At 45.7% G+C, this 17,603-nt stretch overlaps 1 protein-coding gene across 4 annotated transcripts in view; it reads right to left on the bottom strand.

Annotated features, from left to right (window-relative positions):
* Positions 1 to 17,603, bottom strand: part of GALNT17 (polypeptide N-acetylgalactosaminyltransferase 17) — a 628,291-nt gene that overhangs the window by 22,190 nt on the left and 588,498 nt on the right. For all 4 annotated transcript variants that reach the window (XM_004380774.2, XM_023735303.1, XM_023735304.1 and 1 more), the window contains one exon: positions 13,260 to 13,355. In XM_004380774.2, the coding sequence (XP_004380831.1) occupies positions 13,260 to 13,355 (96 nt within the window). The remainder of the gene's footprint in view (positions 1 to 13,259; positions 13,356 to 17,603) is intronic.

Genomic DNA, 17,603 nt, shown 5'->3' with positions numbered 1-17,603 from the left:
AAAGTGGAGGAATGGTGGCCCTGCGGGAGCTGGCGTGGAGAAAAGGTATGAGTGACATTTTAGGGGTGATGGAAATGTTCCATGTCGTCACCGTGGAGGTAGTTTCGCAGGTGTGTATATTGTTGTTGTTAGCTGCCGTGAGTCCTCTCTAACCCATGAGTTAGGCTCAGGTATAACAGAAGGAAATGTTGCCTGGTTCTATACCATCTTCATGATCATTGGTTTGTTTGAGCCCACTGTTGTGGCTATTCTGTCATTCCATCTTATTGAGGGTCTCCCATGCCCTTTACTTCACCAAATATGATGTATGATGTCCTCCTCTAGTGACTGATCCTTCCTGATGATGTGTCCAAAGCAAGTAGGTCAGACAATGTTCTGTTGTGATCCATAAGGTTTTCATTGGCTGATTTTCAGAAGTAGATTGCCAGGCCCTTCTTCCTAGTCTGTAAGCTCCGCTGAAACCTGCTCACCATAAGTGACCCTGCTGGTAGTTGAAATATCAGTGGCATAGTTTCCGGCATCACAGCAACACGCAAGCCACCACAGTGCAACAACCTGACAGATGATGGATGTGCATATGTAGATGCTCTGAAATGTAACCAATCCGTGGAATTGGGGTTCAGGTTCCAACATCACTGAGCATCTTCTATCCCTGTTGTGGGCCTGTTCATTCATGTGACATTATTTAACTAATGACAGTGACCCTACAATATCAGGGCACTTCCCCTTTTTCTTCATCTGAAGAGAACTATATTCTTTCTTTTGGTTGTAGAAGCCAAAGCTCCCACTGGAGTAGTGGCCTCTCCTCCTCATTTTACATACCTCTCCAACTGGTTGTGGAGCAGTGGTGGTTCAGTGGTAGAATTCTCGCCTTCCACGCGGGAGACCGGGGTTCAATTCCTGGTCAATGCACCTCATGCACAGCCACCACCCATCTGTCTGTGGAGGCTTATGTGTTGTTATGATGTTGAACAGGTTTCAGCAGAGCTTCCAGACTAAGACTAGGAAGAAAGGCCTGGCACCCACTTCCAAAAATCAGCCAATCAAAACGCTATGGATCACAACAACCGGATCCACAATTGATCACCAAGATGGCACAGGAGTGGGCAGCATTTCGTTCCACTGTGCATGGGTCACCATGAGTAGTGGGCCAACTCAACAGCAGCTAACAACAACAACCAACCAGGTTGGGTACTCTCATGCTGACCGTCTCCACCCTCCCACCTGAGCTCACGAGCCTACCCTGGAGCCTGTGCCAGCTGCGTCCACCCTGCACTCACCTTGTGGCCACAGACTGCCCCAGCCACAGCATCAGGGGCCCTTCCCGCCAGCAGCTAGCACTCCATCTGTGCATTCTTCATCGAACATTCAACATTTCTAGACCACCCACCACTGCCACATGCTTATGAGTCAGAAAGAATACTTTATAACATGCCTGTCTCTGGAATTTGGGCCTGTTAGTAGTACTGTAAGCTCCATAGGGTCTTCAGTGGCTGATTTTTCAGACGTAGATCACCAGGCCTTTCTTCCAAGGCACCTCTGGGTGTCAGAATTGACTCCACGGCAACTGGTTTGGTTTTGGTTAGCACTGTAAGCTATGCGAGGCAAGCCATAAGTTGCAGTTCTCCAAAGGGTATGCCTGGGCTGGCAGGTCAGTCGTTTTCCACAGGCTCCTTTGATATGATCTCATAAATTTCTTTCCAAAAAATAATTTAAATTTCTGCACCAATATCCCATAATTTGGCCCAGGGGAAATTTCGTGTTAGGTGCAAAACCCACTGCCGTTGAGTCAATTCTAACTCACAGAGACCATATAGGACAGAGTAGAACTGCCCCATAGGGTTTCCAAGGAGTAACTGGTGGATTCGAACTGCTGACCCTTTGGTTAGCAGCTGAGCTCTTAACCACTGCACCACCAGGGCTCCGGTGTTAGGTGCAGTTTTGCTCAAATTAAAACGACAGAACATCCACTTTCTGATCATTAATCCTCAGTGTTCTCTGAATTTCCCACTGATGTTTTAGAAATGTAGCTAGTTCCTTTACACTTAGTTCCTTCTGCTCTCCTGTACCCTCCCCCTTCGCCTGAGCCTTTAAACGTGCTTTCAAGTGCCCCCTGCCTCAGTCCGCAGCCCCTCACTGCTGCATATCTCTCTTCTCTCCTTCCCAGGCAAGCTGCTTGAGAAAGTTCTCGCAACTGTCTCCCCTGCACCAGTTCCAGTCTGCCTTCCACTCACCACTGAAAATACGCTCACCTACAGTTACCTGGTTACTAAGTCTAACGTGGAGTCCCTGGGTGGTGCAAACTTTGGTTAATGTGCTCCACTGCTAACCGAAAGGTTGGAGGTTGGAGTCCACTCAGAGGTGCCTTGGAAGAAAGGCCTGGCAATCTACTTGTGAAAAAAGTCAGTCATTGAAAACCCTACATAGCACAGTTCTACTCGGACACACATAGACTCGCCCTGAGTTAGAATTGACTCAATGGCAACTGGTAGATTTTACTGTGCAGTTAATCTTGTCACAGCAACAGAAGGCTTAGCCTCGTTTTCAGAGCCACAGATGGCTGCACAGAGGGCAGAGGTTACTGAGATCCAGACTTTGCTTGGCTCACTATCAGAATGAGCTTTTCTGTCTCTAGAAGCACCAAAACCTCTCCCTAGAGTTTATCAGTGGGAGCAGTGGTGGCTCAGTGGAAGAACCCTCACCTTCCATGTGGGAGACCCAGGTTTGATTCCCAGTCAACCCACCTCAAGCATAACCACCATCTATCTGTCAGTAGGGGCTTGTGTGTTGCTAAGATGCTGAACAAGTTTCGACGGAGATTCCATACTGAAGCAGACCAGGAAGAAAGGCCTGGCAATCTACTTCCAAAAAATTCAGCCATTAAAAACCCTATGGAGCACAGTTCTCTCTGACACACATGGGGTTGCAATGAGTTGGAGTTGACTCAAAGGCAACTGGTTTTAAGTCTTCGACTTACTTGGTCTTGGGCAACAGGCTTTGAATCTACCACTTCTTAGTCTGTGTGACACTCGTTTTTCTGGATTTTCCTCTTTTTCTGGTGTCAATTTCTTGGCTCTGTCGCCCACTAGACATGGAGCTACATGAGGGCTGTGTCCCAGGACCACCGCCCTGCTCTCCCGAGGCACACTCCCCGGGGCCTCATGCCATCTTTAAGCCCTTGTCCCCTCCCCATCTACTCTGCAGCTGTCCTAGCACCAGGCTGGTGTGTTGGGCTGCCTAGCGGACATGGATGTTTGGATTCCCAAAGGTCCACCCAATGCACAATATCCCAAACAGAAGTCATCCTCCTCCCCCACAAACCCGTGTCCCCAGTCTCAGTGAATGGCACCACTATCCACCTGTCAAGCCGGGGGCTCGAGTGTCATCTCTGACCCCACCTTCCTGTCCCCCTGACCTTTGCCATTATGGAACTTTAAAGGTTGAAATAATTTTAGACTTGCAGAAAAGTTGCAAAAATAGTACAGAGTTCCTGTATACTCTTTATGCAGCTTATCTTAAAGTTAACATTTTATATTATCATAATATCATGACCAAATTATCACCATAATATAATTATCAAATTATTAAAGCCATAGTATGATTATCGGTGGTACAATACTGTGAACTAATCTACAGAGCTTTTTGGAATTTTCCTCCTTAGCAGCCTGGGTGGCCCAAGTGGTTTTTGACGGGCTGCTAACCTAAGGTTGGTGGTTCAAACCCAGACAGCGGCTCTGGGGAAGAAGAACCCTATGGGCAGTTCTATTCTGTAACACATGGTGTTGTCCTGAGTCAGCATCTACTCAAAGGCAGTGGTTTTTTTTTTCCTTTGGTTCTGGCCTAGGGTCCGATCCAGGATCCCACATTGCATTTAGTTGTCCTGATACTTCCTTAGTCTCTTCCTTCCTTCCTCAGTCTTTCCTTGCTTGTTATGACTGACATTTTTGAAGAGTACCGGTCAATTATTTTGCAGAATGTCCCTTATTTTGGGCTGTCTGATGTTTTCTCATGATTCACTGAGGTTATACATGTTTTAAATTTACTTATTTTCTTAAATTTTATTGTGTTTTAGGTGAAAGTCTACAGTGCAAATTAGTTTTTCATTCAAAAACTTATACACAAATTGTTTTGTGGCACTGGTTGCAATCCCCACAGTGTGCCAGCACTCTCCCTCTCTCGCTTTCCACCCTCGGTTCTCTGTGTCCATTTGTCCAGTTTTCCTGCCCCTTCCTGCCTTCTTGCCTTTGCTTTTGGGCAGGTGTTGCCCATTTGGTCTTGTCTACTTGACTGAACTAAGAAGCACGTTCCTCACGTCTGTTATTGTTTGTTTTGTAGGCCTGTCTAATCTTTGGCTGACAGGTGGACTTCAGGAGTGGCTTCAGTTCTGAGTTAGCAGGGTATTCAGGGGCCATAGTCTTTGGGGTTCCTCCAGTCTCTGTGAGACCAGCAAGCCTGGTCTTTTTTTGTTGTGAATTACAATTTTGTTCTACATTTTTCTCCCCCTCTGTCTGGGACCCTCCATTATGATCCCTGTCAGAGCAGTCAGTGGTGGTACCCCGGCACTATGTAGTTCTTTTGGGCTCAGGCTGGTGGAGGCTGTGGTTCATGGGGTCCTTTAGTCCTTTGGACTAATATTTTCCTTGTGTGTTTTTGGTTTTCTTCATTCTCCTTTGCTGTGAACTTACTGGGACCAATAGATGTATCTTAGATGGCTGCCTGCAAGCTTTTCAGACCCCAGATGCTACTCACCAAAGTAGGATGTAGAACATTTTCTTTATGAACGATGTTATGCCATTTGACCTGGATGTTCCCCAAGATCACAGTCCCCAGCCCTCAGCCCCAGTAACTTGGTTCCTCAAGGTGTCTGGATGTGTCTAAGAAGCTTCTATGACTTTGCCTTGGTCAAGTTGTGCTGCCTTCCCCTATATTGTCTGTTGTCTTTCCCTTCACCAAGGTTAAGCTGTCTACTGTTTAGTTAGTAAATTCCTTTTCCCATCCCTCCCCGTCCCTTGTAACCATCAAAGATTGTTCTTTTCTGTGTGTAAACCTTTTCTTGGGTTTTTATAATACTGGTCTTAAACAATATTTGTCCTTCAGTAATTGATGTATTTCACTCAGCATAATGCCCTCCAGATTCATCCATGCTGTGAGATGTTTAATGGATTATCATTGTTCTTTATCATTGCATAGTATTCCATTGTGTGTATATACTATAATTTGTTTATCTATTCATCTGTTGATGGGCACTTTGGTTGTTTCTATCTTTTGGCTATTGCTAATAATGCTGCAGTGAACATGGATGTGCGTATGTCTATTCATGTGACAGCTCGTATTTCTCTAGGATATGTTCCTAGGAGTAAGTTTATACATTTTTAGCAGGAAAACCACAGAGGTGATGTTGTGTCCCTGCCAGCGCATGACATTAGGTGGTACATGGTGTTTTCTGTGGTAACGTTAACCTCGATCAAGGAGCCCTGGGGGCGCAACGGTTAAGCGCTTGGTTGCTAACTGAAGGGTCAGCGGTTCAAACCCACCAGACGCTCCGCAGCAGGAAGATGTGCCAGTCTGCTTCCATAAAGATGACAGCCTTGGAAACCCTACGGGGCAGTTCTACTTTGTCCTATAGGGTTGCTATGAGTTGGAATCCATTTGATGGCAACAGGTTTTTTTTTTTTTTTTTGGTTTTAACTCTGATCATCTGGTTAAAGCCATGTCTCCAGGATTTCTTCACTATAAAGCTATTGTTTTTCCCTTCAGGAAGGGAGACACTTTGAAACTAAGCAAAAATCTTATTTTTCATCATATTTGGGCATCCATTGCTGGGTGTGGACTGCAACAATTATTACTGTGATGATTGTCTAATGTGGATTTTCTATTTTCCACTTCCTTCTACATTTATTAGGTCCCTGGGTGGTGCAAACGGTTTGCACTTGACTACTAATGTAAAGGTTGGCAGTTTGAACCCACCCAGCGGTGCCAGGAGAAAACGGTCTGGCAATCTGCTTCCAAAACAATTACAGCTAAGAAAACCTTAGGGAGCAGTTCTACTCTGTAGCACATGGGGTGGCCGTGAGTCAGAACCAACTTGATGGCAAAGGGTTAGGTTTCGGCTCTACATTTATTAATTTGAAATTCTACTGAAAGCAAGAGCTATCCTTTCCCCCGTTTATTTATTTATATCAGTATGGATTCATGAGTTTTTTTTTTAAATGTATGGGCGATGACACAATGCTATCAATATTAACTTTGTTGCCGAATTGTTCCAGCTTTGGCTAGAGCTGCTGTTGAGTTGGCCCCCATGCACAACAGGACAAAATGCTACCATCTCGATGATCGTCTGTGGATCTGACCGTTGTGATCCATAAGGTTTCCACTGGCTGATTTTTGGAAGCAGATCTCTAGCCCTTTCTTCCTAGTCTGCCCTAGTTGGAAGCTCTGCTGAAACCTGCTGGGCATCCTAGCAACACACAAGCCTCCACTGACACAGTGCATTAACTGGGTCTCCCGCACGGAAGGTAAAAATTCTACCATTGAACCACCACTGCTTCCGCAGCTAAACGTTAAGGAAATATAAAACTTAACTAAGAACCTCTATTCGAAAAGAATTTCTGGTTGTAATTCTGATTTCCTGGAAAGAGGAGCTCATCAGTCCATTCTGGAAAGAAAGGAGCAAGCAGTATAGCAATTCCTCCTTAACCTTGAATCCTCCTTAAGCCGAATCAAACACATGTGAATTTACTTCTGGGTACCATTTAGGAAAGCAAGCACTCTGATTACCTATTTGTGAACCTGGAGACCCACTTTTCAGGAATAATTAGAAAGGGGGAACTGGGGACTGGAAACAGAGAAGGGAAGCAAAGCAGATGGCTGCGAGAGAGGCCTGGGGCTCCCAAGGCTCCAGAAAGTCTCAGGAAGTGGGATCGGAGTTTAACCCTGCATTTCAAAGAGGTCACAGAGAAGGAGGATACCAGGGAGGCACAGAGGGCTAGGTGGACTGGAGGTGGGGCAGGAGGCTGGTTGGGGCAGGAGGGGTCTGAAGGGGCTGGGTAGGGCTAGAGGGGGCTGGGTGGGGCTGGGTGAGGCTGGGTGAACCTAGTTGGGGCTGGGCAGAGGCAGGGTGGGAAGGCAGAAGCCAACAACCCTGAAGTAACAAAACCAGAAAGATTTTGAATATTTTGAGATGAGTCAGAGGAACAAGAAAAGAACTCTTAATATCCCCACTCTGCAACAAAGCGACATGAATGTACACATATGGCACGGGAAATGGAAATGAGCTGTACAGACTCACGGGGTCAAATCTCAGAGGTGTAGAACACCAGGCATTTTCTCCACTGGTCCGTCTCATCCCTCACCTTTGTGTGTGCTGGGTTTCCTCAGCATAAGAAGATGTACTTGACCTCAGTCCTCCAGCCCTGCTTTCCTACCAGGCCTGCAGTTTCCCTGGTTAAGTGTTCTCTCTCCTTTAGGGTGCTCTTTATGAATTTGGCTCCCAGAACTGGAAAGGGATGATGGCTGGGTGTGCTTCTTACCAACTGGTGGGAGGCACGCTCCCTGAATCTGGGTCAAGGCCATCTTTCCTTGGGTGTTAATTCCAGTTTGGTCTCCAAGCCTTCATCCCCAGCATCCTAAGATTATTTGACTTTATGGGGAAGCCAAGAGGCTGCTGGCTGTCACTAGCTTCAGTGTTCTCTGAGGATTTGGAGACGCTCATATGTGCTAATAGCTCACCAGAGACCTGTCACTCCGTGGGGCTCCAGAGCTCACTGGCACAACGCGTCATAAGGACAAGGTGTTCGATGCTGTATCGCTTCAAAGACGAAGCTGTCGAAGATTGAGTCCAAGATCAGATTATGTTTAATTAGGGGATGAAAGAACTCTCATCTGTCACTCTGGTGATAAATTAACTGAGGGAAGGAATGGAGGCTTCTAGAAAAGAAGGGTGAGGAAGAGTGAATGCATCCTGTGGATGATAACCGGGGGAGAGACCTCTGGTACCCTTCCCTGAACCCAAACCATAAAATAAAGAAATCAGTAAACCAAATCCGTTGCCGTCGAGTCAACTCCGATTCATGGTGATGCCATGTGTTACAGAGTAGCACTGAGCTCCACAGGGCTTTCTAGGCTGTAATCTTTATGAAGTAGATCGTCAGGCCTTCCATGGTGCCGCCGGGTGGGTTCAACCACCAACCTTTCAGCTGGTAGAGGGGTATAAACTGTTTGCACTACCCAGGGACCGCATCCCCTGAACCCATTGAATCAGAAAAGAAAGGTCCTTGGGACACAGCCTGACACCCCTCAAATAGTAACTAACCCCCTCAATTCCTCTCCACGGTGGCCAACCTCATTTTAAGAATGTCTCATTACCGATACTCCATCACCATCTGTCAGTGGGTCATACTGTGGTCACTTGCATGTTGCTGTGATGCTGAATGCTATGTCATTGGTATTTCTTACTGGCAGGGTCACCCATGGTGCACAGGTTTCAGTGGAGCGTCCAGACTAAGACAGACGAGGAAGAAAAGCCTGGTATCTCTTCCAAAAATTGGCCAATGAAAACTCTATAGATTACAACAAAATATTGTCTGATACAGTGCTGGAAGATGAACTCTCTAGGTTAGAAGGCATTCAGAATACCCACTGACTCCAACAGTGGACTCAAGGATATCAATGATTAGGAAGATGGTGCAGGACTGGGCAACGTTTCATTCTGTTGTATATGGGGTTGCCATGAGTCGAATCTGACTCAATAGCAGCTAACAACACCCATGACAGACATTAGCTGTTCCAAAGAGCACTTGTTGATTCACCAGGGCCATGTCCCTGTGAACCTTTGGTGGGTCACACCCATTGTCCCGGGCCCCGGCTCCTGACTATCTGTGGTCCTCAGCTCAGGGAAGGAGCCCATGTCAGGATGGCTTGGGTAACGTCTACAGTCCAGGTGCATGGGTGGTTTCCACAAACACTCCCAGTTGAGTTGGTCCTCAAATTTGATGTGCATAAAAGCAACTAAAAAGGGGCTCTGGGGGAATATGTGGGGTGATGGAACTGCTCTGTATCTTGGTGTGGTTACTTGATCATGCGTGTTTGTCAACACTTGGCAAAACTATACGTTATATAAAGAGTGAACTTTACCTTAAAAATGAAAAAAATAAACAAGTACGTTATTAGAGAGAGTATTATAAATTAAAAAAAAAATTAAGCTGGATAATAGGCATAAACTCTCCTGGCAAATGAGGCCATATGATCACTATATTAAGGCCTAACACACAGCTTTGTTCATTAAAAAAAACAGTTACCACTGAGTTGATTCTGACTCCTGGCGAACCCACGTATGTCAGAACAGAACTGTGATCCATAGGGTCTTCAGTGGCTGACTTTTTGGAAGTAGATCGCCAGATCTTTCTTCTGAGGTGCCTCTGGGTGGACGTGAACCAGAAACCTTTTGGTTGGCAGCTGTGTATATTAACTGTTTATACCACCCAGGGACTCCCGGCGCAGCCGAAGCTGTTGGGTTTTCCGATGGTTGCTCTGGCTTGGGGGCCCGCCCTGCACTTGGGCCCAGGGAGGCAATGGTACCATTCTGTTGAGCACCCCTGGCACCTGGCTGGGGGTGCTGTGGGCCTCCTTCGCCCAAAACTTCCTGCTGTTAATGGTTCAAGCTGACACCAAAGGCTGCTGCTGGGTCTTGATGTTCCACTTTTAAATAAAATGTAGGCTCAAGAAAGAAGCAGATGTTTGCTAGTAACGAGGATTCAGAGAGACACCTCCGTGGGAGCAGGTTCCCTGAGTGGCGCGGACCATTTCATCTTGTTGACAAACACATGTTGCAAGACAGGAAATTACCCTCCTTGATGCCGATTTTATCTCCATTTAATTGCTGTTGGATAATAAATTACGACAAAGAGTCCATTAATTAAGCTAACAATGTCCGTGGAGCACCAGTTCCTTCTTCTGGGAGTTGCCTTGTGACAGGAGCTTTGATGCAGTCTCTGTTTGCCACAGCACTTTATAAAGTGGTTTAAAAAGATGCGAAGGCACGTGAGGGATGGGAGAATAGGGCTCCTAGTTTAGCAGGATGAGGCACTGGTGGTTGAGTGCTAAAATTCTCACCTTCCATGTGGGACACCCGGGTTTGATTCCCAGCCAATGTACCTCATGCACAGCCACCATTCGTCAGTGGAGCTTTGTGTGTTGCTATGGTGCTGAACAGGTTTCAGCAGAGCTTCCAGACCAAGACAGACTAGGAAGAAAGGCCTGGTGATCTACTTCTGAAAATCAGCCAATGAAAACCCTGTGGAGCACAGTGGTCTGATCTGCAACCAATCATGGGAATGGCGTAGGACTGGGCAGTGTTTTGTTGCACCGTGCATGGGGCTGTTATGAGATGGGGGCTGACTGCACGGCAGCTAGCAACGACAAGTACTGAGTTCAAATGTCACTTATTCAGAAGACTGGAAAAAGCAGCCTAGGAGTTAAGTGTTATTCTGAAAGCTACCACTGGCATTTCTCAAAATGATGGTCACATACAAAGTGAACCTCTAGGTTCCATGTCCAGGTCTCTGCCGCCTGGCTGGAGGAGATGCGGTGGGTGTTCTGGGCCCTGCCTCCCACCCTCTGTGTACTCTCACTTCGTGTATCTATCCCTAGCCATCTCAGCCTGACCACTAGGTTTGAGGGGTATCTTAGTCATCTAGTGCTGCTGTAACAGAAATACCACAAGTGGACGTCTTTAGCCAACAGAAGTTTATTCTCTCACAGTCTAGGAGGCTAGAAGTCCAAATTCAGGGTGCCAGCTCCAGGGGAAGGCTTTCTCTCTCTCTGTCAGATCTGGGGGAAGGTCCTTGTCATCAATCTTCCCCTGGTCTAGAAGCTTCTCAGCACAGGGACCCTGGATCCAAAGCATGCGCCATAGGGCTTCCAAGGAGTGGCTAGTGGATTTGAACTGCTGACCTTTTGCTTAGTAGCCAAGCTCTCAACCACTATGCCACCCCAAAATTAGCCAATCAAAATCCTATGGAGCACAACAAAACACTGCGTGACTTGCTTGCTTTGGACTTGTCATCAGGAGGGGTCAACCACCGGAGGAGGACATTGTGTTTGGTGAAGTAGAGGGCTGGTGAGGGTGAGGGAAACCCTCGGTGAGATGGAGTGGCACAGTAGCCACAGTGATGGATCTGAACATGCCAGCAATCATGAGGATGATGCGGGACTGGACCACATTTCATTCTGTTGTACGTAAGGTTCCCATGAGTTGGAGTGGACTAGATGGCAGCTATCTATTTATAGGCATGTGGCAGGACTCAAATACTCATGGTGTTAAATGGACTTGATGTGAATTTTACGTGCTTTGGTTGTGCTGGAGGGCCTGGGTTGTAGTTTTGCTTTGCTCACAGGTATTCGACTGTGGGCCTCAGTTTCCTCATGCTGCTTGTCTGTCTCCCAAAGTTGCTGCAATGTCAATGACTCAGGATTCCACCTGTAACCCATCTGGCATTAATCATCCACCTTTGGAAAAGCCACCAGGTCAGAGGACACTCGAAAGGTCTGGGCTGCGGTGTCCATCATCCATGTGGTGGTGGCAGAAGGAACACAATTCTGCTCTTTCTGGGTACTGGCCCAGTGGGGAAGCAAAGCAGCTCTGTGCAGAGAAAACCCACGAGCCTTTGTGAGTCCATGCGTGACCGATGGATGTCAGTTTGCATGTGGGTGTGTGTGTTCAAAAGAGCCCTGTGATGCGGTAGTTAAGTGCTCTGCTGCTAACTGAAAGGTTAGCGATTCAAACTCAACAGCCACTCCATGGGAGAAAAGATCTAGTGATCTGCTCATGTAAAGATTTAAAAAAAAAAACCGAAAAACCCACTGCCATCGAGTCAATTCTGACTCATAGCAACCCTATAGGACAGAGTAGAACTGCCCCATGGGGTTTCCAAGATGTGGCTGGTGGAATCGAACTGCTGACCTTTTGGTCAGCAGCTGAGCTCTTAACCACTACACCATCAGCGCTCCCCTGTAAAGATTACAGCCTTGGAAACCCTGTGGGACAGTTCTACTCTGTCCTACAGGGTCTCTATGAGTCAGAATCAACTTGATGGCAATGGGTTTGTGTGTGTGTGTTCACAGAACACGGGAGAGAGCAAAGGGAACTTACAGGGCACCTTGTACAGATGAACACACTGAGACCCGGAGAGAGAAGGTCCTCTGACCTTCTGTGAGTCTTAGAATCCAGCTATCCAGCGCTCCTCTGGAACTGAATATAAATGTCTGCTCAGTTTGGAGCCTGCCTTTGTCACTACTGGTTAACACAACGATGGTTTAAACTGTAACAGGTGTCAAGTCCAATGGTGGGCTTAACCAATTGTACTACCCAAGGAGGCATGCAAAACAGTAGTCAGAAAGCAAATAACCTTGCCATTGTGAAAAGCTCTAACAACACTGATTTATACACACAAAGCTAGCACCAAGTTGTCAAAGGAAATTCAGTTATCAGGGCTCTAGCTATACTTCCTGGATAATCACCGTGCCCTTTTGAAGTTATCTAGTGTGTTCTCCTGAGGAACCAGAGAACACATGTGTTCTGGGAAACGTCACTGTGTGCATCTTCCCCTCCCACTCAGCACTCTGCTCTCGTACCAGCAATGCCGCTCAAGGTCATACTTACCATTGAACTAATGCTGGTCTTTGCAGATGGACATGTCAGTCAGGTTCTCATGGAGGAATCAGCTAACCATTTCTTTGGAGTTGTGAGCAAGTACATTTGGCTATAACTACAGCATGTGCACATGGAATCTCTGGGTGACGCACATGGGTAGGCACTCAACTACTAACCCAGAGGTACCTCAGAAGAGAGGCCTGGCAATCTGCTTCTGAAAGGTCACATCCTTGAAATTCCTATGGAGCAGTTCTACGCTGCACACATGAGTAGGAATCGACTTGACAGCAATTAACAACAGCAGCAGCATACGTACATGTGTTCTATTCTGGCACACCGACAAGTGATTTTGCAGTTTATTCATGTTTTCCTTTTAGTATGAAAAGTCCATATTGATCCCGTTAATATTGATGCAACCACTTAGGAATATTTTCCCTAGCTTCTTTAGAGAAAAAGGCAGAAAGCCCCCACCTTCTTATCAAAAGCTTAGAAGAGATGACAGAGCAGGTAACAACCACCAAAAGGAGGGTGACAGAAGTTTCCAGAAGTCTCACAAGGCCCCAGTGGGCCGGTGACTTTACTCCCTTCCTGGTCAGAGATGGATTCCTACCTGCGGCCCCCAGCCGTGGCACGGGTACAGTATTGCTGTGTGGTTCTCCAGCGGCCCCTGGTCCAAGCAGACATCTTTTGCCTTGTTGTTGCGAAGCTGCAGGAATGGGCAAAACAATACCAGTCAGAGCTCAGCTAGTGGGGCTGCTGTTTCCCAGCCACGGTTCCCCCATATGCCTTGGAGCCCCCCAAGTAAGGACTCAGCTGAAGCCTGTGAGGTGGTCACTTTGGAAAGAAACATGAGTCCTTCAGTGGTGGCCTGGACTCCAGCCCTCCGCCCATGTACTGGGTGGTCTGATCCCCACTCCCTCTGCTTCCTCATCCTTAGCATGAAAGAGGATCATGGGGACTTTCTGGACATAGTACTGGTTCCTCAGATGTCAGGTCTGTAGACAACTCAGGGAGAGGTCAGAGTGGGAACTGAGACGTACAAACAAATTCTAAATGGGCCTCTGCATCCACGCTGGGTTTTAATAACTCTGGGGATCATTAGTGACATTCCAGGTCATTACTGACGTTCCAGTTGCCATCAGACTCATGGCGACCCCATGTGTGTCAGGGTAGAACTGCACTCCATAGGGTTTTCAATGGCTGATTTTTTGGAAGCAGATCACCAGGACTTTCTTCCGAGGTGCCTCTGGGTGAACTCTAACCTCCAACCTTTCAGTTAGCAGCTAAGTGTGTTAACCCTTTACACCACCAAGGGACTCCGTCACTGGCATAACCAACCAACCAACCAACCAAACACACAAAATATTTAAACCAATTGCCATTGAGTTGATTCCAACTCATGGCGATCCCACGTGTGTCAGAGAAGGGCACTCCCTAGGGTTTTCAATGGCTGATTGAAGCAGATCACCAGGCCTTTCTTCCGAGGTGCCTCTGGGTGGACTCGAACCTCCAACCTTTCAGTTAGCAGCTAAGTGTGTTAACCCTTTACACCACCCAGGGACTCCGTCACTGGCATAACCAACCAACCAACCAACCAAACAAACAAACAAACAAAAATTCAAACCAATTGCCACTGAGTTGATTCCAACTCCTGGTGATCCCACGTGTGTCAGAGAAGAAGGGCACTCCCTAGGGTTTTCAATGGCTGATTTTTCAGAAGTAGATCACCAGGCCTTTTTTCCAAGGTGCCTCTGGGTGGACTCAAACTGCCAACCTCTCAGCATCCTAGCGCTGAACAATTTGTGCCACCCAATTAGGCATGAAAAACAGTAGTCAAAAAAGGAAACAAAAACCCTGCCATCATGAAAAGCTCTAGCAATGTTTATTTATATAGTCAAAGAATATCTACTGAATGCCTTCGCTGTCCCAGGCACCATCCCGGGTGCTTGGAATGCATTCTGCAGGGAAACAGACAGAAGTCCTGCAAGATGTCTCTTTGCTAGTGTGCAATAACTTTCACCTAATTCGGACCTCCAGGCACTCTGCATTCTATACTGGGATCTATCCCATCCACCACGCTGCATGCAATTTCAGCCAGTGTGGAAAACGGCAATGCTGGTCTTCCCCATATGTATGTATTCACTCCCCTCCAGGTGTACGGTCCCTAGGTGGCGTGTGTGGTTTGTGGTCGGCCGCTAACTGAATCGCTGGCAGTTTGAAACCACCCAGTGGCTCCACAGGAGAAAGATCTGATGATCTGATTCCATAAAGATTCAGCCTAGGAAACCTTATGGGGCAGTTCTACTCTGTCGGGGTCACTATGAGTCGAAAGTTGCCTAGATGGCAACAGATTTTGTTTGGTTTTTCCAGGTGTACATTCTCTGTGGAAACCAAGCTAACTAGGAATAAATCTAGAAAGAGAGGCCAAGGATATGCTGTTCTTCGGGCAGAACGTGAGCAGGTTCATTTTAATGACTTTTAAAAAAATTATTAAGATTATAAAAGCAACACCATCTCATTTGAGACATTTTTGGAAAACACACAACAAAAGAAAAATCGTTCACAATCCTTTAACACAATCCACTAATGTTTTCCCTAATATTTTGGACAACTGAATTTTGTTGCATCCTGGCTGTGATGAGCAACTTTTATGCATAAAGCTCTGCTCCTATTATAGATTATATTCTTAAGAACAGAATCCTGGAACTGGGATTATACTACAAAGGGTACAGACATCAGAATGTTCTTTACAAATGCTGCCCAGCAGCGTTCTGGGAGCTTTGAACTAATTCATATTCCCATCCACAAGGTACATAAATGCTTATCAGTGTAATCATTTAAAAATATTTGTTTTAATTGCAATAAATATGTACATATAAAACAAAACGTTTGCCATTTCAACATGTTTTCCACGTACAATTCAGTGACATTAATTACATTCATCATGTTGTGCAACCATCAACTCCATCCATTTCCAAAACTGTCCATCACCCTATTGTTTTGATGGGAGTCCTTGGGTGGTGCAAACGGTTAATATGCTTGGTTGCTAACTGAAAGTTTGAAGGTTTGAGTCTACCCAGAGGTGCCTCGGAAGTAAGTCCTGGTGATCTACTTCCAAAAAATCAGCCACTGAAAATGCTACGGAGCACAGTTCTACTCTGAAACACATGGGGTTGCCATGAGTCAGAGTCAACTCAACCGGCAACTGGTTTTTGGATTTTTATTGTTTTGATAAATTACATTTATTTTAATAATAGCAAATTTTGAATGTTTAGCAATTATTTCCCATTTTAGAATTATTTGTTTATGCTCATTTCTCCTCTTCACTGGGATCTTAAGTGGTTTTATTGTAGATTCATAAGAGCTCTTTACATATTAAGGATATTAATTATTTTATGGCATATTTGTCCCCTATAATGATTTCAGGATGCCAGGCTTTTAACTTTTGTTTTAATGCCTATACTATCAAATGTATCATTTGGTAATTTAATAAATACTGACAGAGGGCCTGGTGAGTGCCTGGCACTGTGCTAGGTACAGTGAAGACCAAGATAAACAAAACAGTCTGTGCCCTGCAGTAGTCCACGGTCCCAGGGAGCGAGACACAGGAAGAAGGTTATGTGAGGTGGCTAGTACAATGACTGGAAGATGCCTAGGCTGCCAAGGAGGACATCCTTATGCCGGGTTCAGAGACAATTACCAAGAGGACGTGATTCCTGAGCTAAGTGTTGAAAAAGGTAAGTAGAAATGATGCTGGTAATGTTCTATTTGTTTACCCAGGCAGTGGCTACATGGATTTTTGGTTTGTGTTCATCTACTAACCTAAAGATCGGCAGTTCGAACCTACCCAGCGGTGCTGCAGAAGAAAGGCGTGGTGATCTGCTTCTGTAAAGATTACAGCCTAGAAAGCCCTATGGAGCTCAGTCTCAGTTCTACTGTGTGACACATGGGGTCTTCATGAGTTGGAATCGACTTGACGGCAACGGAGTTTTGGTTTATGTGTGTTATATTTCACAGAAAATATGGGATAAGTAAAAGAAAAAAAAAAAAAAGATGATGAAGCGTGAACTAGGAGCAGAGGGTAATTCAGGCCACAAGGGCAAGCTGATCAGGGAGTTTTGAGCATAGGAGCTTGGCGGCCGAATGTTTCTGTGCACAGTACAGAGCTTTTTATCATGTGGAAAGGCAACATCCCATACACTTCAGAGGAAGGGTATAAAGCATCAATATATCTTTCTTTAAAAATTATTTGAAAATACAATCCAGCTAACACAGACGAATGAAAATTTTTAAAAACTCAAGGAAAAGGAGTTTGTTATCTAAGTGGGCCTAGGGACTAGACTGTTGCAGGTAAGGCAGGGGCCCAGGGCTGATTCTTGCTCAGACGCCTCTGCCCTCTGGCCCTTCCCTGGGGTCTGGGTGTGCTGAAAAAAGACTAGTAGGAGTGAGCATTAAAGACAGAGTTGTCTAAAGAACGGTAAATTCTGTTACCAAAGTGAACTTGATTAAAAAATTATTCTTAAAGAAAATATAAAATGTAAGTAAAATACAATAATATTTGGGTCGAAAATCCCAGATAACATTAACAAAGACTGGAAAATTCACAGTCGGGGAAAAAGTGTGTTAAAATTCTTTTTTTTTTTTTTTTAAAAAAAAGAATTATCTATGTGAGATCAAATTGATAACAGCAACTCAAAAGGTTTGATGGGAAGCCTAGGGGGCAGTGATCTGAAGATAATGGTGATGGAATAATTTGGGAAAGGATAGTGAGAATAGCAGCACAACTGGAAGAATGTAATCGATGTCACTGAATTGTACACATAGAAATGTTTGAAATGGTGTAACTTTGGCTATGTATATTTTCACCAAAAAAAAAAAAAAGTCCTCCAACGTCGAGAAGGGAGAGTGTTGACATGTCATGGGATTGTTAACCAATGTCATAAATATGTGTACT

The sequence above is a fragment of the Trichechus manatus genome, unplaced genomic scaffold (assembly GCF_000243295.1).
Source record: "Trichechus manatus latirostris isolate Lorelei unplaced genomic scaffold, TriManLat1.0 scaffold00077, whole genome shotgun sequence".
In the NCBI taxonomy this organism is placed as follows: domain Eukaryota; kingdom Metazoa; phylum Chordata; class Mammalia; order Sirenia; family Trichechidae; genus Trichechus; species Trichechus manatus.
This window is presented reverse-complemented; position numbering and strand designations above follow the sequence as displayed.